Source organism: Dama dama, chromosome 5 (genome assembly GCF_033118175.1).
Source record: "Dama dama isolate Ldn47 chromosome 5, ASM3311817v1, whole genome shotgun sequence".
NCBI lineage: Eukaryota > Metazoa > Chordata > Mammalia > Artiodactyla > Cervidae > Dama > Dama dama.
In genome coordinates, this window is record NC_083685.1 from 20266368 (window position 1) to 20289646 (window position 23279).

Here is a 23279-nt window from a genome sequence, read left to right on the forward strand (position 1 = left end):
ATGGCCAATTAAAAACAAAAGTGCTACAAAACTATAGTAATCAAAACAGTGCAGTGCTGGCATAGGACAAGTCTGTGTAACAGAGGCGAGAGTTTAGAAATACATCCAATATTTACAACTATATTTACTGATTTTCAACAAGGGTGCCAAAATCATTCAATGGGAGAAGGAACAGTCTTTACAACAAATGCTGCTGGGACAATTAGGTATCCACATGCCCACAATGCCATACCACATATAGAGAGGAACTCAAAACAGATCAAAGACCAACTTGTTAGAACTAAAAGTATAGAACTCTTAGGAGAAAATATTAGGGCAAATCTTCATGACCTTGGATTTGACAATGGTTTTTCAAATATGATACCCAAAGTATAGGCAGTCAGAGAAAAAAATATCTAAATTGGACTTTATCAAAATTTAAGAAAAAACCGGGACTTCTCTGATGGTCCAGTGGTTAAGACTCTACACAGGCTTACGCTGCAGGGGGCATAGGTTCGATTCTGGTTTGGGAACTAGGACCCTGCATGGCATGAGGCACGGCCAAAAAAATAAAAACTTTTGTGTATCAAGGGACGCTATCAAGAGAGTGAAAGGACAACCCACAGAATGAAAGGAAAGTTTTTGTAAATAATACATCTGATAAATTATATGCATACAATGAAATATGACTTGGCCATAAAAAAGAATGAAGTACTGACACATGTTACTACATAGATGAACCCTGAAAACATGCTTAGTTAAAGAAATATATGACCTGTATGACCCCATTTCTATGAGATGCTTTGAACAGGCAAATTTAGAGAGTCAGAAAGTAGATTATCGGTTGCCTGGGGGTTGGGGGATAATGGAGAGTGACTTCTTTATGGGGTGATGAAAATGCTCTAAAATTGTGATAATTTCACAACTCTGAAAAGTGCTAAAAGCCACTAAACTGTACACTTTAAATGTGTGAATTGTGCAGTGTGGGACTTACATCTCAATAAGTCTGGTATAAAATCAAACAAACAAAGAAATAAAAACCAACCCTGCCTCCTGTACTCAACTAGATTTCAGAGAGTTCAAACACGAGTGAAAAGGGACGTTGGAGGCACTGCCCGAGAGACAGAACGCCTAGGTCACCTCCAAGTGTCTCTCTGCTGCCAACATCCTTCCTGGGGTCTGAAAGGTCAGGTTTCTGCTTTTGCACAAAACCTTCGTGGTCAAGGTGCTGGTGACTTTCAGCCCAGCATCTGTTTCCATAGCAACATGCTGGCATCACCAAGGTCATCTTCGGTCAGCTTCCTAGACAGCAGGTGTGCGCACGCTCGCACATGCATGCACCCCGAGTGCAGGCGCACACCCACGCCCACAGGCACCCCCAGCAGCACTGCCTCATCCTTGGGGCACAACGCTCTCTAGGGCACAAAGATGTGCTGTATCTCCATGGCCAGAGCCACTGAGTCCCCTTCCGAAAAAAAAAAAAAGACCCTGGTTGAGGCCAAGAAGGGGTCAGAGCAGGGACATGCCCATTCCCTGCTCTTTAAAGGAGCTCTTGGAATGTGGCCCAGGTTCCGTAATGAAAACAGCAACCATTTCCTGGATGCCTTCCAAGCTCCCACCTCTTAGAGCATCCTTGTTGATTAGTGGTTGTGCTAAGTGCCTGGCATGTTCTTTCTCCTTTAGTTACTGCAGCAGCCCCTTGAGAAAGGTGCAGGACTGCTCTCACTCCCAACGTTTAGATGCGAAGGTGGAGGCTCAGAGAGGCAGAGTGACCCATCCAAGGTCACAGTTGCTAAATGGCAGAGCCGGGACGAACTCAGACCTGTTGGATTCCATGGCCTGCTCACCCAAGGCATTGGGCAGCTCAAGGAAGACGCCCCAGCACAAAGTGGCACTGAGAAACAGCTACTGAGCCAGAAGAGACTGTAGTCCTAACCCTGTGGCCAACTGTCTCTCATCCTGGACAAGTTGCTTCTGCCTGGTCTCAGCTCCTAATCGGGGACGGGGCTCCCTGTCTGCCTAAGGCCCAGGGTAGTGGGGTGCAGCCTCTCTGCCATACCACATCCACCTGGAATCTCAGACTGTGACCTTACTTGGGAATAGGGTCTTTGCTGATGTAATTAGTTAAGATGAGGTCACCTGAATGTAAATGGATTGGACAATCTAGGGTGGGCCCTATATCCAATAAGAAGGCATGCTTATGAGAAAAGAAAATGGGGGACACTTCCCTGGTGGCCCAGTGGTTAAGAATCTGCCTTGCAAAGCAGAGGACATGGGTCTGATCCCTGGTCGGGAAACTAAGATCCCACATGCCGAGGAGCAGCTAAGCCAGGGCACCACAGCTACCGGGCCTGCGTGCCACAGCTAGAGTCCGTGCATCACAACGGGAGCCCTGCGTGATGTAACGAAGACCCGTGTGACACGACTGGGGCCTGACGCAGCGAAAGAAAGAAAAGGAAACGGAGACACAGACAGACACACACAGGGGAGATGGAGACAGACACACACAGAGGGCAGGTGGTCGTGTAACAATGGAGGCAGAGACTGCAGTGAGACAGCCTTAAATCGAGAAATGCCAAGCACTGTTGGCCACCACCAGAAGCTAGGAGAGACAAGGAAGGATTCTCCCCAGCCCCCCAAGGCCTTCAGAGGGAGCATAGCCCCCCTAACACCTTGATTTTGAACTTCTACCCTTCAGAACTTTGAGAGAATACATTTTCCATTGCTTTAAACCACCCAGTTTGTGGTGGTTTGTTACGATGGTCCCAGGGCGTGGAATGAAGGTCTGGGGTGCCGGGTTAATGGCTCGGCAAGAAGAGGATGTGCAGGTCGGAGGGGCCAGGGCACAGTGAGTCTCTGAAGGTGCCCAGCCAGCTGGGATCTGAGGGCAGAGGACAGAGAGGGAGCAGGGACGGGGGTGGGGGGTCCTTCCTGCTTGGCCTTAGTGGGGCTGCACAGACCCCAGGTCCCAGGGTTGGGGCAGAAGAGGAGGAGGGGAGGGCAGGCAGAGCTGGTCCCTCCCCCGGGGACTATGGAAGGATGGGCAGGAGAGATAGGCCCGGCTCCCAGGGGCACACACGCCCAGGGTGAGACCTGACGGGTCCCCCTGCCTACTCTACCCACACAGGCTGGGTGGATAACCTTCCCCTCCTCCTGTGCTTCCCTGTCCCATCCCTGGAGCCTGGGGTCTGCAAGAGAGTAGTCTGGGCCACCAGGAGTCTGGTGCAGAAAAAGCCCTAGGTGAAGGGGGCGGGGAGGGGGTGGGTTTAAAAGATTCAAAGACCAAGAAACCCCCGGCCAATCAGGCCGCTCTCAGAGCTGTCCAGGGTCCTGGCCAAGCCGCTTCCGATAGCTTCCTCCCTTTGCTGGGCACCTCCTAGGATGGAAGGCGCTCTCTCCACCAGACAGACCAATTTTTCTTCTTCTTTTGAAACCTTGAACAACATGAATATTGAGTTTCGTTCAGGTAAGTGCGAGGCAGTGTGACACGTGAGCCCATCTTGTTCACAACCTCAGGGAGGAGGTGGCTTGTTCAGCAGGCAGGCCTCTTCCTAGCTGCCACCCCAGCTGGCAAGCGGGATCACTGGGCAATAGATGAATGGTCTTGTTCTTCTTTCCGCAGAAACACAGCTGCCTTCCTTGATGGTCCACCCACCTCGTAAAGCCCAGCTCAGAATGGAGACCCTCCCAGAGCACTGGCCCCAAGCCCATGTGAGCACCCGGTTCCCGTGCCCCCAGCCCCACTGGTCTGGTCTCTATTCAGTGGGCTGCATACACATCTGTCTCCCTGCAGGCAATCCTGGAGCACAGAAAGCGCTTTTCATTCATCTCTGTAGCCCAACCCTCAGCCACAGCCGGGCACAGAAAAGTCTGGTGAATTTAACTTTTTAAAAATATAGATATATTTACTCATTTATCTATTGGGCTGTGCCGGGTCTTAATTGTGGCATGTGGGTTCTGGTTCCCTGACCAGGGATGGGACCCAGGACCCCTGCATTGGGAGCACGGAGTCTTAGCCACTGGACCATCAGGGGAGTCCCTCAACTTAGTTTCTTAACAGCATTATTGAGGTACAACTGACATACAGTAAACCATATATATGTAAAGGTACAGTCACTGAACTGTGATGTGGGTCCACGCCCATAAAACTGTCACACGTTGGAGATAACGCGCATGTTCGTCACCCTCACAGTGGATGGAGCCCCCCCCAGAACTTCAGGGGCAGAGGCGGGTAAGATAAATTCCAGGGTGGGAGAGAGGGGACTGGCCTCGGGAGGCGGACGGTGTCTGTGAGGCTGTAGGAGGCAACACACAGGAGGCTGGGAATGTTTCACATTAACTGGAGGTACAGGAAAGATGTTGAAAAACAAACAACTTGAAACAGGGGCTGCAGACAGATGGCAGGTGCTTGAGGAGCCCTGAGGCAGAGGTGGCTATATACTCAGAAAAGCCTGGGGTACCCTGGAAGCTGAAAGTCAGCCCCCGGGATCTTGATGTCTCCAGCCTCCCAGCAGAGCTGAGAGCTGCTTGCTGTGGGCCAGGGCTCCCTGCCGGCTCAAGGAGGACTGAAGAAGCCACAGGACACACAGATCCCCTGGCAGATCAGCTGATCCTTGAGCAGGCAGAGTCATCTCCTGAGTGCCTGGCGCTGGGGGGCTGATGCTAGTCTCTCCTCTCTCCACTCTCTAGGAATAATTATGGGGTAAGTGGTTCAAGAGGGAATCGAGTGGCGCTTCTGAAGAGGCATGAAGCAAATAGCCCCCCAGAGAGGCTGGTTTTGCCTTCTGTTCTCTTCCTGGCCAAGCGTTCCATGCAGTGCTCTGGGTCAAACTCGGGATGGACATGGAGGCCTGCCGGGCTCCCCCTGCCCTGCCGTGATCGGGGCCTGTGTAGCCAAGGGCGGCACTGAGGCACCCATGTACCCCGGGGAGCTAGAGCCAGGTGGGAAGCATGTTCATAATCAGGCCCCCAAGTGGGAGGAAGGCTGCCAGGCCAGGCAAAGGGCTGGGTCACCGAGAATGAGCGAGAGGCTGGCAGAGAAGCTGGGATGGGACCCCACCCTCCACTGAGCAGGACCCCAGCCAAGACCTCAGGGAGCAGGAGCTCTGGTCCCATCTGGGCCATAAGGACCCAATTCTGGGGCTCCCCATCCTGGGTTCCAGGTTACTCAGGCACTGAGTAGGGAGCCCAGCAATGTCTGGGGTGGGGTGGTCATCTCTGGCTTTTCACAGGACCAATCATCCTCAAATCCATTTGTGTGCATGCTAAGTTGTTTCAGTTGTGTCCAACTCTTTGCAACCCTTGGACTATAGTACTCCAGGCTCCCCTGTCCTTGGGATTCTCCAGGCAAGAATACTGGAGGGGGTTGCCATGCCCTTTTCCATGGGATCTTTCCAACCTAGGGATGGAACAGGCATCTCTTAGGTCTCCTGCACTGGCATGTGGATTCTTTACCACTAGCGCCACCTGGGAAACCCCAAAGTCATCTGTGACTCTGTAAATCAGCCACTTAGCCTAGGGTAGAGAGGAAAGTGTGTACCTGGAGCCAGGAGGCAGGCTGTGTGCTCCTGGACAAGTCACTGAACTTCTCTGGGCCTCACACCTTCCTGTCTGTCAAATGGGTTGTTATGAACTGAATGCTTGTGTCTCCTGTCCCCCTAAATTCATATGTCGCAGCCCCAACCTCCAATGCAATGGTGCTGGGAGATCAGGCCTTTGGGAGGTGTTTAAGTCATGAAGGTGTGGCCCTCACAATGGGATCAGTATAAAGAGCCCCCCCCCTCCCCCGCCCAAGGAGCTCTCTGGCTCTGTCCACTGTGTGAAGACACAGCGAGAAGGTGACCGTCTGCAAGCCTGGAAGAGAGCCCTCACCAGACAGTGAATCTGTCAGCACCTTGATCCTGGACTTTCCAGCCTCCGGCACTGTGAGAAATAAACGTCTGCTGTTTAAGCTGCCTCATCTGCAGCATTTTACAGCCCAAGCTGATGAAACGCAAGGATGATATCTGGACCAGTGAAAAGATGGGTGTTAAATACAAAGAGTGCTAGTCTTACGAGCGCTGTGAACGCTGTGCTGGTGAGACAACCCGAAAGCCACAGACACCTGCAGCGTGCTGCCTATGCCTGGCTTCGTGCTTGGACGCCAGAGCTCCGGTGTGATTCAGACACGGACCGGGAGCCCACCGGACAGACACTGCTGTGACGGCCGCAGTGCCACCCCGCCCCCACGTCGGGGCTAAGAGCCGCTGTGGGCACGGCGGGGCCTGCCCCGGCTCCACCACCCACCTGTATCATGTACAGCTGGGCGATGCGGTACTCCTCCACGGTCATCGGCAGAGGAATCCGATATTCCTTTATAATCATCTTGGAGTCCAAGCCTTCCCGTCGATGGGGAACTGCGTGTTGGGACTTCTAGACGAGGTTCCTTAAATAACCATGACAAAATTCACCAAGGACCCCTGAGAGAGAAAGAGAGGACAGGAGAGTCACTTTCTGCAAAGGCTGGTGAGTACAGTGTCATAGGAAGGACCTAGCCTTGACCCCAGGTTAGAATTCTGACCTCAGTTTGGCCACAAGCCCACTCAGCGTGACCTTGAGCCCAATGTGTGACCTTGAGCAGGTTCCCTCAACCTCCCCAGCCTCCATTTTCCCTGTTGGCTCAGAAACTGTGTACAGGACATGTATAAACTGATCAGCCTGGTGGAAATAAAGGATTGTTCTCCTGCTAGTGACAGCCAAGCAACAAGAGGGCGTCGCATCCCCTAAGAGTCAAGAGCATCGCATTCCTGTTTTACTTGCAGGTCTAACAAGCAGCAGCCTCTGCTCTCCTGTGTTCTGGGGTAGCTGGAGGCAGGCATGGTGACAGCAGCAAGTGATGATGGCTGGCAAGAAGTCAGGACAGGGGCTTCCCTGCTGGTCCAGTGGTTAAGACTGTGCACTTCCAAAAACAAAAAAAAAGACTGTGCATTTCCCATGCAAGGGGCACAGGTTTGATCCCTGTTTAGGAAGCTAAGATCCTGCACGCTGCATGGCCAAAAATTTTTTTAAAAGGGTACAACTTGAAAATATAAATGAAATATAATACATAAATAAAACATAATAAAAAATAAGAAGGAAGGACAAATGAACCTATGAAAAACAAGTGTGAGAAATTTTAAAAACTGGTGGTCTGGGACCCTTCAGCATCAGGGCAATCAGTTCTGCTCCTGTCACTGGGCACAGATGGCAACACTAGTTCCCAGCAGGAGATCTCAAGTTATCAAAGGAGGTGACCTTAAGTGTAGTTTCAGCTCAATCCACCACCCACTGCTTACTGATACCTACTCTACTGTTGACATTGGGCTAGGTCTTGGAGGTAGAAGAGGAAAGTAAGATACAAGGTTGGGTCACACAGCATGTGAATTATGTATCAATAAAGCTCTTTAAAAACATAAGCAAGGGGCTTCCCCTGGCAGTTCAGTGGTTATGACTCCGCCTTCCACTGCAAGGGGTGCAGGTTTGATCCCTGGCCTGAGAGTTAAGATCCCACCTGCCTAGCAGCCAAAACAACAAAATGTAAAATGGAAGCAATATTGTAACAAATTCAATAGACTTTAAAAATGGTCCACATTAAAAAAATTTTTTTAAATTAAAAAACTATAAGCAAGCAATGTATTCATAGCAGCTTGTATTTAACACGACAATATATTTGATGAAGACCTGCACCTAAAGGAATCATATTTTAAAAAACAAATGTAATGCCTGAAGGAAGCGTATCCTCAGTGATCTGAAAAATGAAATCACCCATCAGAGTCTATCCTCTAGATGGCGGGGGCTTCGCTGTAAATATATTTGGTTACCCCTAGAGAGATCAGATGGTATTAACTGGAAGCTGAGTGAAGGCTTCCAAGACAGGCAGTGGCAGAATCAGGATAGTACTTTAGAAGGATCACGCCAGGGACAGCAGTTGGTGAAGATTCACGGTGACTGGAGGCAGGGTGTCAGCTAAGTGATAAAAGTGAGGGACCGACGAGGCAGGCAGCTCCTCCAGGGCACCAAGTGTATGAGGCCTGAGCATTACACAGGCACTAATGCATTACTGGATAACTAACGAGACTGGGAAAAGCATATATACCAGAAATCCTGGGATGATCAGTACATAAGATGGAAAAGAAATCCTTTAATAAACCACCTAACGGGAGAGCTGGAACTGGGGGTGTATATAAATAGGCCAGAGGTGGCCCTGCATTATTAACCCAAAATGACCCCATGCTGTTAACTTCTTTACAGCAGGTAGGTCTATACTGTGCTCAGTCCCTCAGTCTTATCTGACTCTTTCTGACCCCGTGGACCGTGGCCCACCAGGCTCCTCTGTCCATGGGATTCTCCAGGCAACAACACTGGAGTGGGTTGCCATGCCCTCCTCCAGGCGATCTTCCCGACTCAGGAATCAAACTCGCGTCTCCTACGCTACCAGCACTGCAGGTAGATTCTTTACCGCTGAGCCACCTGGGAAGCCCAGGTAGGACTATTAGCCCCCCTACAAAACCTCTAGCACTAAACTCAACTTCTCATTCAATTGCTTTAAATACAGTCCAGATAAGCATCTTTTTAGCCAATTAAGACTTCATCAATGGACTTGCCTGATGGTCCACTGGTTGAGAATCTGCCTTCCAATTGCAGCGGACACGGGTTCCATCCCTGGTCTGGGAAGATCCCACGTGCCCCAGGGCAACTAAGACCATGAGCCACAACTTCGGAGCCCAAGAGCTCTAGAGCGCGTGCTCTGCAATAAGAGCAGTCTGTGTGCAGCGACGAAGACTCAGGGCAGCCAAAAAAAAAAGAGAAACAAGACCCTGGGCTCAGCTGGGGCAGCACAACACCTAGACAACACCTTGACAGCACAACACCTAGGTTGACACTCTCAAGAGAGTAAGACACCAATTTGGGCACCTCCTCACACACACACACAACAAGAAAGAATTTATGTTTGGGAGGTTGGACGAAATGAGGACTGGAGACAGGGAAGGGAAAACCTAGGTTCAATAAGTGTCATGTTTCCAAAGCTTTTCCACTGGTTTTGTGGGCTCCTTCTGCAGCAAGGGATAAATCCAATGACCAAGAATGACCTTGGGCAAGACCCACGTTGTCTAAATAACAAAGAGGACAGATGCTAACAAAGAGGTCAGATGCAAATGCTAAGTGTTCTTGAGAAACTGTAGGAATCAAAGCAATCTGCCCTTCTGGGCTCTTCACAGCTCCACAGTAGATGACCTGCCCACACTCGCCCATACACAAGTCAGACCAAGTGTCTGCTGGTTTGCTTCCTCTGGCCTGCTAGGCACCAGGGCAGGCTGTGGGGCTGGACTATGCTTCTTCCTTCCGTGTGAGTGTGCTCAGTCATGTTTGATTCTTTGCAACATTATAGACTGTAGCCCGCCAGGCTCCTCTGTCCATAGGATTCTCCAGGCAAAAATACTGGAGTGGGTTGCCATGCCTTCCTCCAGGGGATCTTCCTGACCCAGGGATTGAACCTGCGTCTCCTGCGCTGCAGGCAGATTCTTTACCGTTGAGTCACTGAGGAAGCCCATTTAAGTGCATGGTAACTAACAACAGGGGAGAGGAATCAGAACTCTAAAAATGACACAAAATGTGTGGGCAAGGACTTCCCTAGTGGTCCAATGGTTAAGACTTCACCTTCCAATGCAGGGGGTGCGGGTTCGATCCCTAGTAGGGGAGTTAAGATCCCACATGCCTTTCTGCCAAAAAGCCAAAACACAAAACAGAGGCAATATTGTAACAAATTCAATAAAGATTTTTTCAAAAACTGGTCCACATCACACAAAAAAAAGTCTACTCAAAAAATGTGCTGGAAAAAAAAATGTGCTGGCAGTCACAGTGGAGCTCCACCCTGGGATCTGAGGTCATAACCTGACAACGCCTTTCTCAGCTGTGTGACCTGTGCCTCAGTCTCTACACATAATGGGGATAACACCACCTGCTGTCTAGAGTCATCATCAGGGTCACGGAAATAAGGGCAGGTGAAGTGCTCACATACCAGGGGGTATTCATCACTCAGAGGGGATTTGAGAAAGGCTTTACAGAATGTGGAGCTTTCAGACGACATGAGTTGGGCTTCCCTGGTCACTGAGATTCTGTTCAACAGAGCAGGTGGGAGGAGGATGCTTTGGGAGAAGGAACAGCATGTGCAAAGGCCCTGGGGCAAGAACATGACACCCCATCTAAATGACCTCTCACTGGTGCACCCCCAGTATTGCCATACCGTGTCCCTGGAGGATGGTACTGGGGCAGGGGTTGGGGTGCAAAGGCCACCGGCAGCCACGGTCCCCAGGGCAGGACGTGCTCAAGGCCGAGACGTGGCTGCTCCCTGAAGCCAGGCATGGCAGCCCACTCACGTGTGCATGGAGTCCAGTGTCAGGTTGAGCAGGAGCAGGGTGACAAGTGATCTGCCTTTGCTTCCAGGATGGCTTTCTCCCAAGGGAGGAAAGACACCCTGGCCAGATAGGGTGTGGCCACAAAGCACACGTTTCTCAACCAGCCCTTCTAGACAGAAGTCAAGCTGTCCTTCTGAGCAACCCTGGAGAAGGCCTGTGGTCATCCATGCCTGTCCGGGCTGATCTCTGGGAAGCCGTCGGTGCTCCGCCTGTCTCAGGTCACTCTGCCTCGGCCAGAGGAACAGCACTCAGGAGAGGGACATGGGCCATCTGGGGGTTTTCTTTCAAGGAGATCACTCTGAAGGGCCCGGCGGTCTCTTGCCTCGTCAGGTACTCGCATTTTATTTACTTAAAATCAGATCTGTTTCTTTCTACACCTACACTAGTCGGTTCAGACAACCATCCTGACTTCCTGTTGATGGAGGAGTAGGGGCACTTCCGTTCTCAAAATGACACAGAATGACTTAAGACACAGAAAAGTCACCACGGCCATCAAACAAGGAAATGGTTGCACCCCCTAACCACAGTCCGTGAAGGACAGCAGCCAGACACCATGAGGTTCGAGCTGTCAGCAAGGGACATGCTGGGAGCTATCATGTGCCACCTCGAACCTCCAAACAAATAACATCACCTCCTGGAAGACACAGAACCATGGATTCTGGGGCTGTGGATGCCCCCAGGGGAAGACAGCCATTGCCCCGCATTTTGTTTTCTACTTAAAGTTTTTTAAAGTTATTTTTATTTATTGTTAGGCTGTGGGCTTCCCTGGTAGCTCAGCTCGTAAAGAATTCACCTGCAATGCAGAAGACCCTGGTTTGATTCCTGGATTGGGAAGATCGGCTGGAGAAGGGATAAGCTACCCACTCCAGTATTCTTGGGCTTCCCCGGTGGCTCAGCTGGTAAAGAATCCGCCTGCAATGTGGGAGACCTGGGTTTGATTCATGGGTTGGGAAGATCCCCTGGAGAAGGGAATGGCTGCCCACTCCAGTATTCTGGCCTGGAGAATTCCAAGAACTGTATAGTCCATGGGGTCGCAAAGAGTCGGACATGACTGAGCGACTTTCACTTTCATTAGGCTGCACTGGGTCTTAGTTGCAGTATGCAGGTTTTCAGCTGCAGCATGTGGGATCTTAGTTCCCTGATCAGAGATCAAACCCAGGCCCCTCACACTGGGAACATGGAGTATTATTAACCTCTGGACCACCAGATAAGTCCCTTCTTTTCTATTTTTTTATTGAATTATTACATAGATCCAGAAACATGCACATAAGTACACATCGTCATATTTTCACAAACTGAACACACCTATATGACCAGAACCCAGGTCAAAAAACAAAAAGTTAACAACCCAGAGCCCCGCCTTCAACCCACCGAGGCACAACCTCCCCAACCATGGACAACCACTGTCCTGCCTTTTGACTGTTTTGTATTTTGTACTAGGTCGAAGCCTGGGCTTCCCAGGTAGTGGTAAAGAATACGCCTGCCAACGCAGGAGATATAAGACACAGGTTCAATTCCTGGGTCAGAAAGATCTCCTAGAGGAGGAAATGGCAACCCAGTCCAGTATCCTTGCCTGGAGAATCCCAAGGACAGAGGAGCCTGGCAGGCTACAGTCTGTGGGGTCTCAAAGAGTCTGACATGACTGAAGAGATTTTGCATGCATGCAGTAGGTTGAAGCCTACAAATTGCCAATATCCAACTGTCTTTGACCCACCAAATAAGCAATTTCATATGAAATCATGCTGTAAGTGCACTTCTGATTCTAAGCTGCTTTTGAAACATCATGCTCCCAGGGTTCATCCAATTTGCTGCATGTGATTGTAGAGGGCTCAGTCTCATTGCTATCTAGCATTTCACTCCGTAAATATGCTATAATTGATTTAACTATTCCATCGTTGATGGGCATTTGGGTAATTTTCAATTTGGAGTTTATTGGGAATAGGGCTGTTGTGAACAACTGAATACACTCACAGATGCAATTTTACATTATGGAATGGAAGGGGAGTAACAGTCGATGGGAAAATCACACCAATATGCCATTTCTATGTCAGAACTTAGTTTTCCAAGGAAAGGAATGAAGTGGGGCTTGGGAGGAGGTGGGGCAGTGAGGGGATGGATAATAAGACAGAGAATCAGAGACTTAAAGAGCTTTTTTATGAACCACAACGACTGCATGAACCCCCAAACCTGAGAGAGCTGGAATCCCTGGGCACAGGATAAATAACAGCTCTGGGAGGGGAGTCTTCCAGACAATAAATCAGCCCAAAATGCAGCTGCAGACTGCCCTGGATTATTCCCTGCATTTCCTGCAAGCTGCTATTTAGAAGGTAGCTACAGAACAATAATCAGAAAGAAATTCACATAGGTTGTGTGCATCACGGGTGGGGGTTGGGAAATGAGAACATGCATTACAGGAGGAATCATCCAGAAAAGTGCAGCAAGATTTCAGAAAAACAGCTCTCCCTTGAGTCAGAGAAATTACAGATATAATCTCTTAGAAACAAATTGGGGCAGAGGAGTGGAAGAAAGTAAACAGAAATTTAAACAAGAAATTACTGGATAACAAAAGAAATGAAAGTTGAAAGGCTGGTAAGCAGAGTTCAGGGGAAAATGGAAAAGAAAAATAAATATATCACAGATAGTTTTTAGAGCCTTATTATAAGCAATGAATAAAGAGGCAAAACATAGTGTGAACAATTAGGGATGGTAGGCGGGCTTGAGAAACTGACAGAAGATTAAGTGAAGACTAATAAAACAAAATGACAGGTACGGGAGGCAGAAGGAAATCCAACATATATATAATTGGTATGCTCCTCTGAGAAAATAGAATAATAGAATGGAAGTGGAGAAGTATTCAAATATATAATGAAAAAATTCCCTGAAATAGAAAAGATTTGACTCAGCAGATTAACTGCCATTCTGTGGTCCAGGAAAACCTGATGGTATAACAAACATCAAGACATCCTTAAAAATGTGATTGAGCTTAAAGGATAAAGAACCATATAACTAGGGGGCATGGGGAGATGGGTTGAGGACAATCAAAGTCCTCCTCAGCAACACAATTTCAAAGCACAGTGGAGCAATATCTACAGAGTTCTAAGAGAAAGAAAATGTAAACCAGAATTTTTATACCCGGCTAAACTGTCCTTTAAACATAAAGTGAATAGACATTCTGAAACATGAATTTAGGAGCTTAGACATCCATAAGGTGTCTTCAAAATTACCTGATACTAAAATCCAACAAACCTAAAGGTAAATAAAAGTAAGTTCATCAATGGAGAGATACTGGTGAATACTGTTATATTTTTTAAATCATGACAATTATGGTTACTGAATAAAACACAAAGACCTTGACATGGTATGTAAATAATATAACTGACAAAAACTGAGAGTGGAAGAACAGAAGTAGATGATAATTTCCTCAACTTCCAAGGCACGGAAGTTGATTCATTATGCAGATTAAAAAAATAATGAGGAATGAATAGTTGGAACACAGGAATTTTTAGAGCAGTAGAATTACTGGACATGACGCTACCATGCTGGATGCATATCATTATACATTTGTCAAAACTCATAGATTATACAACACAAAAAGAGTGACCCTTAATGGAAACTATGGACTTTGGGTGATAACAATATATCGATGTAGCGTCATCAGTTGTAATGTACCACTCCAGTGGGGGATGTTGATAATAGGGGAGATTGTGCTTGTGTAGGTGGGGGTGGGGAGTATATGGAGAATCTCTGTACCTTCCTCTCAATTTTGCTGTGAATTTAATACTTCCCTAAAAAATAAATTTTATTACTTAAAAAATTAACAACCTTTTAAAGTTTTTCTCTCAGAAAGTAGATTAGAGGTTAGCAGGGGCAAGGGAGAAGAGGGGAATGGGGAGTCATTGTTGAATGCTTACGGAGTTTCAATTTTGGTGATAAAAAAAATCCTGAAAATAGCAGTGGGGATAGTTGTACAACACTGTAAATGTACCAAAACCACCCAATTTTACACTTATAAATTGGTTAAAAAGGCAAATTTTGCTACATATAAATATATATATCAATTTTTAAAATTAATGCAACAGGCCCAAAACCATTGAATTGTACATTTTAAATGTGAATTGTATGGGATGTGAATTATATCTAACAAGCCTCTTAAGGGAATTCCTTCGTGGTCCAGTGGTTAAGACTCTGTGCTTCCACTGCAGGGGGCACAGGCACCATTCTTAATCAGGGAACCTACAAGCCTGGTGGTGCAGCCAAAATAATAATAGTAATAATAATAATAATGCTGTTAAATTTGTTTCCTCTTTTCTCATCTTAACTCTGACCTGTTAGAAACTATTATCACTGATGACGAAGAAATGTTTTTCTGAATTTAACAAATACATGCAAATAGGTGATTTGTCATTGGTTAAATTCAAGTAAAATTGAATTTGACTTTTATTTTTAAAATGCATGCAGAGGAACTTCCTTAGCAGTCGAGTGGTTAAGACCCTGCACTTCCCAAGCAGGGGACCCAGGTTCAACCCCTGGTTGGGGAACTAAGATCCCACACGCCGCGCAGCACAGCCACAAATGAAAAACAAACAAAATGCATAAATACATAAAAAAGCATATTTTAGAACATTAAAATACTAGAGCATTTTTTAAAAAAGCCTTTACTACTCTGTATATATCTGTATCATGCTGTGCATATCTGTATAGAATCTGGAAAAACGTTCATGTGCACACGCTAAGTCACTTAAGTTGTGTCTGATTCTTTGCAATCCTGTGGATGATAGACCACCAGGCCCCTCTGTCCATGGGATTCTCCAAGCAAGAATATTGGAGTGGGTTGCCATGCTCTCCTCCAGGGGATCTTCCCAACCCAGGGATCGAATTCGAGTCTCTTATGTCTCCTGCATTGGCAGGGTGGCTCTTTACCACTAGCACCACCTGGGAAGCCTGGATGCTGGAGAGGGTTGTTGCAAATTGACGGAATTTGGGGCAACTTTTACTAGCACTTTTCTCTATCACTCACTTTTTCATGAGGCAGCCGCACAAGAGTGTGAGCAGTATGTGTATAGCTGGCCAGAGAAGGTCATCCACGTAGTTGTGAAAATGATGGACTGTGAGTCAGTCAGACCTTCTGCCACCTCCCAGCAGTGACTGTGGAAAAACTGCTTAATCTCTTTGCTCTTTCATTTGATCTTCTACAAAATAAGAGGTGAGAATAGCACCTACCCCATTGGGCTGTCTTGTGGATTAAATGAGATTGTGCCCATAAAACACTTTAGTCCAGTTCCAGCCAGCACTCAGCTTAGCAATTAGGAGGTGCTGCTGTGCTGAGCAAGGTCTGGAAGGCAGGTGCCTGGGGAACAGAGTCCGTAGGCTCCTGGCTGGGCTGCCAGGTGCAGGCACAGGTGCAGACACTACACCCACCAGCATCAGGGAAAGACAGCCCAGCACCTAGGACAACAGTGTCCAAAGGACGAATGGCAGGTCCTGGCTGGCTTTGCAGGCAGAATGCAGACCTGGTTAGGGCACACAAGAGTCCCCTTGTCCTCTCTCCAGCTGAGTCTGGAGTCAGGGGTGGGACACAGACAGACCCCAGCCATCTAAAGAGAGAAGGCAGTGTGACTTGGCCTCCGCCTGTCCACTGTGCCTGCTCACCCAGCCCTGAACCCTCAAATGATCTCATTACACCCACTCCGGCTGCCTGGGCTCGGGAGGCAGACTCACATTTCATCTCCGTCCCCGCTGGAGTCGTGATGGGTTAGACAGAATTATATTTTACTGCCTTCCACAGGGCAGCTTTTGGGGCTAGAATAATGAGATGGAAGAAAGAAATATACAAGTCTGCAGAGGCTCCCCTGCGTGGGAAGCTAGGCGAGGAGTCTGTGTGACCGTCGCCCACAAACCACTACCCTCCCCCCAGCCTCTCTGCAAGAACAGTGACATACCTCCTAGAGGGCCCCTCAGATGTGGCACCTCCTAGAGGGCCCCTCTAGAAGAGCTTTGGGTTTCCAGAATCCCTGTATTCATGACCCTAGAAAGGACCCCAGCCCCCATGTTCATCAGGAAACAGCAGAAGGGCCAGGTGATGTCAGAGTGGGGGCCACGAGGGGCAGAACCAGCTCTGGTCAAGGTGCACGGCTCAGGTTGGGTCTTGCTGGGCCCAGAGCCCTGGCTTGGGCACTGGGGAGGGCAGGGGTGGGGGATGACCCTCCCCTTTTCAGATAGCCCATCCCATGAGAACTAACATGGGAAGACAGAGAAAAAGGGCCTGCAGTTGACTCAGGATATCTGATTCTGCCCAAGGACTTTTGGGCAGGACAGCTCTCAGGACCTCCCTAGCTGGGAGTTCAAAGGTCTCTGGGGACCCCGGTGTCGGCGGGGGGGGGGGGGGGGGGGGGGCGGGGGGCGGGGGCGTTATCAGCGAAGACTGGTGGATTATGAGGGTTTGGCTCAGAAGGGTGGGCAGCTAGGAAGATATGGCAGTGGCTCTGAGCGGAGGCCAGGGCGAGACACCCGGACGGGGAGGGGGAGCAAGAGAATTGAGTTTACAGAGAACCTAATCTGTTTTTCCGTGATTAGCCGGGGTTTGACGTCACAGATGGAATTTAGGAGTGAGGCTGTGCAGAGGCAGCGGAGGATGGAATCCATCCAAATACAATTCAGCTGCATTCTGGCCATTAGGTCTAGAAGTTCCTCCAAGCCAGGCCAGGGGAGCCTGCCTACACATTTGCAACAGAGGAGGGGATGGCTGGTGGGAACGGGAGGGGCCCTGGGCACATTGGGAATGAACTTTCTGGATCCCCTGGGTCTCTCTGCTGCTGTCTTTAGGGAGCTCCCTTCTTCTGCTCTCTGTTTCCCCAGCCTACGGGCCCCCAGTCAGGAGCCAAAGTGGGTATATATTAAAAGAACTTCAGCTGCCCCCATGTGGGCAACTCCCTCCCTCCATACCTCCTCCGACCATCCAGATTCAGGGAAGGCAGACTCCAGATTGAATGGGGGAAGGTGTAGAGGGGAAAGGGGCAGTGTCCCAGGGACCAGCTCACCAGGCCCTGGGTGGAGGGAATGAGGGGTGGTGGGGGGAGAGTGTGATAACTCATTAGCTGCCTCTCTGTCCCCTGAGGGTAAAAGCGGGAGCAGACATATCCCCCCATGAACTTCTGAGCTGGAAGGAACGGGGCTAGAATTGCTCTTGCAATTCCTGCTCCCACACTAGTCTCACCTTTATCTGTTAGACACTGGACTTCCTCCAAGGTTATGGGGAACAGTATAGGAGCCCCCTGTTCCAGTCCAACTATCACTTTATAAATGGGGAGACTGACGCCTGGATTTCACAGGTGTGAAGAGCTGCAGGACACAGACCTCCTCCATGTCCTATAACCTTATGAGATGACGACATAGAACCCGCCAGCTTGAGTACTGAAGGGGGCCCCAGGAGCCCCAAAGCCCTGAGCACCCCTGCAGTCACCGACATCCCAGAAAAGGCCACACGTCTCCTCACTGTTTGCCTGCAGTGCCAACCTGGGTTCGACTGCCAAGCCACTGCGGGACTCAGTCATTAGCCCTGCCCCCCGGGGACAGGGGCCACCTGGGGGCAGCTCGTGGTGCTCTGCAGGCTGGGCATGCTGGCTGGTGGGGGTGGGACCCTTGGGACGTGTGCGAGGCTTCTGCAGCATAATGTCTGTAACACCCCAACTCGAGCAGCAGCCAGGGCTGAGCAGCGAGGACTTTTTATCACTATGGTGCAGACAGCAAAGCAGGTCCCCAGAGGGCTGGCGCCCTTCTCAAGGACAGCCATAGCACCAAGGACGAGGGGCACCCCACTTTCCCCAATTTCATGACTCCTACTCCCTGCCAGCTCCAACCCTGCTTGTCGGGAAACAAAGAGAGGAGATGTGCAGGTGAGGAAATTCAAACTGAAGTCCCCCAGGGACTTGGGAGGGGTCCAGTGGTTAAGACTCCACGCTGCCCATGCAGGGGACACGGGTTTGATCCTTGGTCAGGGAACTAAGATTCCCTCATGCTGTGGAGTGCGGCCAAAAAAGATTAAAAAAACAAAAAGAAAACACCAAGACCCAGATCTTCCAAGATGAGCAAGAGGGGCACTAGCCAGAACTCACCCCGCCCCTTCTGCTGATCACCCTGTGGGGACCCTGATGGACACTGCCACCAAGACCAGCACCCCGCTGGCTTCCCGGGGGCCACTACCCTCTTAGCACTCAGCACAGCTCAAAGGAGGTGGGGCCTTTCACACAGGATGCCACTGGATGCTTAGAGGTCATAACAGAAACACACACCCAGAGGGACCTGGGCTGACAGTCTGGCTCCAAGCTGTGGCTCACCTGGGGGATGGCTCAGAGGTTCTGGCTCCTGGTGGCCTCCCCTGGATGCTACCATATGCGGCACCCAGGTCACTTTCTTATGTCGGCAGTACCGACATCTGTTCACCTAAGCTCCTGCATCTGGGCCTCTGGGGAGTCCGCTGGCCTTTAAGATGAGCACCCCTTGAGAGGAGAATGTCCCCCAGCTACTGGGTCAGAAGGAGGAGGAACCCACCAAACCAGATGCTAGGAGGTGGGAGCACCTCTAGGTTAGAGGGGGAGCCAGGAGCTCTGATTAAGCTGGTGTTCAGAACGCCATCCATCACAGGCTGGGGTTCTGCTGCAGGCTGTGCCCCAGGGCACCTCCCCTCATGAATCCCCCAGGAAACATAAGCTTCTGGGCAGCAGAACTAATAAGAAAAACCAGTAATGAGAGCCAGAGCTGAGATTTTCACCCAAACTGGGACGACCCCTTATGTGACGATAATGGATGTGATAACAACATGAAATAAACATCAGGCTCCCAGCACCGAGTGCTCACTTCTCGGACCAGCCTGGGCTCCAGGGTCTGGTGGACACCTCCGTGGACTCAGCACTTGGCCATCTTGTCCCAGTGATTCTGCTCCTACACCCACCCCAACTATTTTATACCTTCTCCTCAACTGTTCTTTTCCTTTATTCCCTCAAATTCCCACCCTAGAATCCACTAATCCACGAGTACCTATTGCTCCTGCAATGAATACAAAGGAAGAGCATCGTGGCTCCCAAGAGAGGTCAACCTCTCGAGCACTGAGTCCCATTCTTGTCATTTAAGAACCTTCTTCTGGACTTCCCTGGTGGTCCAGCAGTTAAGAATCTGCCTGTCAATGCAGGGGACATGGATTCAATTCCTGATTCGGGAAGATCCTACATGCTTCGGGGCAACTAAGCCTGTGCATCACAGTTACAGAGTCTGTGCTCCAGAGCCCGAGAATCACAACTATTGAGCCCGTTTGCCACAACTACTGAGCCAGCACTCTAGAGCTACCGTTCTCTGCAACAAGTCTCCCCGCAACTAGAGAAAGCCCTCCCACAGCAACAAAGACCCAGTGCAGTAGAAAGAACCTCTTCCTGATGGGCAGAACTGAATAGACATTTTTCTTATTTTTGGCCATGGTGCATGGCATGTGGGATCTTAGTTCCTCAACCAGGGATCGAACTTGTGTCTCCTGCAGTGGAAGCACACGGTCCTAACCACTGGACCGTCAGAGAACTCCACGAATAGACATTTTTCTAAAGAAGCCATACAGACGGCCAGCAGGCACACAAACAGATGCTCAACATTGATAATCATTTGGGAAATGAAAATCAAAACCATCAAGAGCTATCACCTGTCAGAATGGCTGTCATCAAAAAGACCACAAACAACAAATGCCGGAGAGAATGTGGAGAAAAGGGTACCCTTGAACACTGTTGGTGGGAATATAAATTGGTGCAGCCACTGTGTAAAACAATATGGAGTTTCCTCAAAAGACTAAAAATAGAATTACCATGTTGTTTTGTTGTTTAGTCACTCAGTCCGTCTGACTCTTTCCAACCCCGTGGATTGTAGCCCATCAAGCTCCTCCATCCTTGGGATTTTCTAGGCAAGAATATTGGAGTGGGTTGCCGTTCCTTTCTCCAGAATTACCATACGATCCAACAATCCCACTCCTTGGTATAAATTTGAAGAAAATGAAGACATTATTTTGAAAAGATATATGCACCCCAATGTTCATAACAGCATTATTTACAATTGCCAAAATATGAAAGCAATCTAAGTGTCCACCAACAGATGAATGGATAAAGAAGCTGTGGTATACATGAAAGTGACAGTCACTCAGTCGTGTCTGACTCCTTTCGACCCAGTGGACTGCAGCCTGCCAGGCTCCTCTGTCCATGGAATTATCTAAGCAAGAACACTGGAGTAGTTGGCCCTTCCCTTCTCCAGGGGATCTTCCCAACCCAGAGATCGAACCCAGGTCTTCCACATTGCAAGCTGATTCCTTACCGTCTGATCTACTATATATACACACACAATAGAATACTACTCAGCTATAAAAAAGAATGAAAATTTGCCATTTGCAACAACATGTGTTGACTTGGAAGGTATTATGCTGAGCAAAATAAGTCAGAGAAAGACAAATACTGTATGCTATCACTTATATGTGGAATCTAAAAAATAAAACTAATAAATGTAACAAAACAGACACAGAGAGCAAACTAATGGATACCAGTGGGGAGAGGCAAGTTAGAAGTGGGGAATTAAAAGGTACAAACTAAGAAGCATAAAATAAATAAGATACAAGGGTATATTGTACAGCACAGGGAATATAGCCAATATTTTATAATAACTTTAAATGGGGGTATAAGTGTATAAAATACTGAATCACTATGTTGTACACCTGAAACCAATAAAATGTTGTAAATCAACTGCACTTTAATTTAAAAAAATAAGTGAAAATTAAAGAGCAGGGCTTCCCTGGTGGCTCAGTGGTAAAGAATATGCCTGCCAATGCAGAAGACACAAGTTTGATCCCTGGTCCGGGAAGAGCCCACATCTTAGAGCAACTAAGCGAGTGAGCCACAACTACTGAGCCTGCACTCTGCATCCTGGGAGCCACAACGACTGAGCTCAGGTGCTGCAACTACCGAAGCTCTTGCACCCTAGAGCCTGTGCTCCACAACAAGAGAAGCCTCTGCAGTGAGGCTCCCTGGTGGACCCTCAAGCAACGAAGAGTAGCCCCTATTCGAGGCAACTACAGAAAAGTCAGCACAGCAATGAAGACCCAGCACAGCCAAAAATAACTAAATAATTAAAAAATAATTATTTAGAAATGTAAAGATCAGAAAAAAAGAACCTTCTCCTAAATTAACTCTCTCCTATCAGTTTCTGTCTGTCCACAACAGCCCCCTGTCCCATCAGCAGGCAAATGTGCTGGTAATAGGTCCCCTATTTACAAAAAACCCCTAATAACTTTCATTCTTTTTAAAAAATGTTTTAAAATTTATTTTTATTTATTTGGCTGTTCCGGGTCTTAGCTTCAGCACACAGGATTTTTTAGTTGTAGCATGAGAACTCTTAGTTGTGGCATGTGGGATCTAATTCCCCAACTAGGGATCAAACCCTCACCCCCTGCATTGGGAGTGTGGAATCTCAGCCACTGGTCCACCAGGGGAGTTCCTTGATGTCTTTTTTAAGCTAACACTTTTGAGATACAGTTGGCACATAAAAATCTATTAGTTGCAGGTGTACAACACAAAGATTCGATCCCACAGCTCTCTACACCCTAGTTCCTCTTGGAACCATCCCATTTCTCTGTTCCCTATTATAGCAAAAATCCTCTCCAGAGCTAGCTATTCCTGGGATTTCCACTCTCTCACCTCCTTTAAGCTCACTACATCCCCGAAACTGCATCAGTCAAAGCCATGACCAGGTGGCTAAACCGGTGGCCAGCTCTCAGTCCTCGTATTTCCACTCTTTGTTAATTCCTTGTTTAACACATACTGATGGAGCGTCCATGGCTTGCAGGCAGATAGCACAGACCTTGAATAGATTTCTGCCTGGAAAAGGTTCATTTTGCTCGGCCAACACACCCAACCAGCAAACCTCCAACTGGAGCCGACTGTGTGCAAGGTTCCAGCATCTAGGCTCTGAGCCAGCTTATTCAGGGCCTGTCAAAGCTCAGCTACAATTTATGAGTATTGTTGGTTTCAAAATAAATAAATAAATAACTGGTATTGTGCAGCCTGCACATAGCCCTGCCAGGCTGGCTTCAAACTGGGAGGGGCATCAACCCCATGTTGGGAGATTTAGGAGCCAGTGTCCCTGGTCCTACCCACTGAAGCCCATCTGACTCATGACAACCCAAGGCTCTAAGTCCCTACAGTATCTTTTTTTTTTTTTTTTTTTTTTTGCGCTTGGGTTTCTGTAACTGCCCCAAATCGTGTAGGATCTTAGTTCCCTGACCAGCGATTGAACTCAACTCCCCTGTTTTAGAAGGCAGATTCTTAGCCACTGGAGTACTGGGGCAGTCCCCCCAACAGTGTCTGTTGCAAAAGCTACAGCCCAACGGGGCCCAGGCCCAGTGCTTTCTAGTTGTTCCAGTGAGCGTTAGAGCCCTCTAGCTCCAAGAAACTGCCCACAGTTGCCCACGATGCCTAAAACCGTGTTTCCCAGACTTGGCAATCCCAGGAACCAACTGAAATGTTCTTTGAAGACACAGATGCTGGAGCAACTGGAGGCTCAGAGACTAAGCCCCACCCCCACCCTGGTTCATCATGGGCACCACAAGGAGGATGACAAGAAAATACAGTTCTGGGGCTTCCGTGGTGGTCCAATAGTTAAGAATCCACCTTCCAATGCAGGGGACACAGGCTCTAATCCCTGGTCCAGAAGGATTCTACATGTTGTGGCCAGGGGGCAACTAAGCCCACATGTCACAACTTGCACCCTAGAGCTTGTGCTCTACAAGAAGAGAAGCCAGCGCAATGAGAAGCCTGCACACCGCAACTAGAGAGTAGCTCCCACTTGTCG

At 48.7% G+C, this 23279-nt stretch overlaps 1 protein-coding gene across 22 annotated transcripts in view; it reads right to left on the bottom strand.

Annotated features, from left to right (window-relative positions):
* PITPNM2 (phosphatidylinositol transfer protein membrane associated 2) overlaps positions 1-23279 on the bottom strand; it is a 157466-nt gene that overhangs the window by 31096 nt on the left and 103091 nt on the right. For 14 of the 22 annotated variants that reach the window (XM_061142021.1, XM_061142029.1, XM_061142024.1 and 11 more), the window contains one exon: positions 6265-6437. The exons of 7 other annotated variants lie outside the window; for them this stretch is intronic. In XM_061142021.1, the coding sequence (XP_060998004.1) occupies positions 6265-6342 (78 nt within the window). In that variant the 5' untranslated portion in view covers positions 6343-6437. Of the gene's footprint in view, positions 1-6264; positions 6438-20253; positions 20273-23279 lie in introns of those variants that run through there. One more of the 22 variants, XM_061142030.1, reaches the window with a different exon arrangement.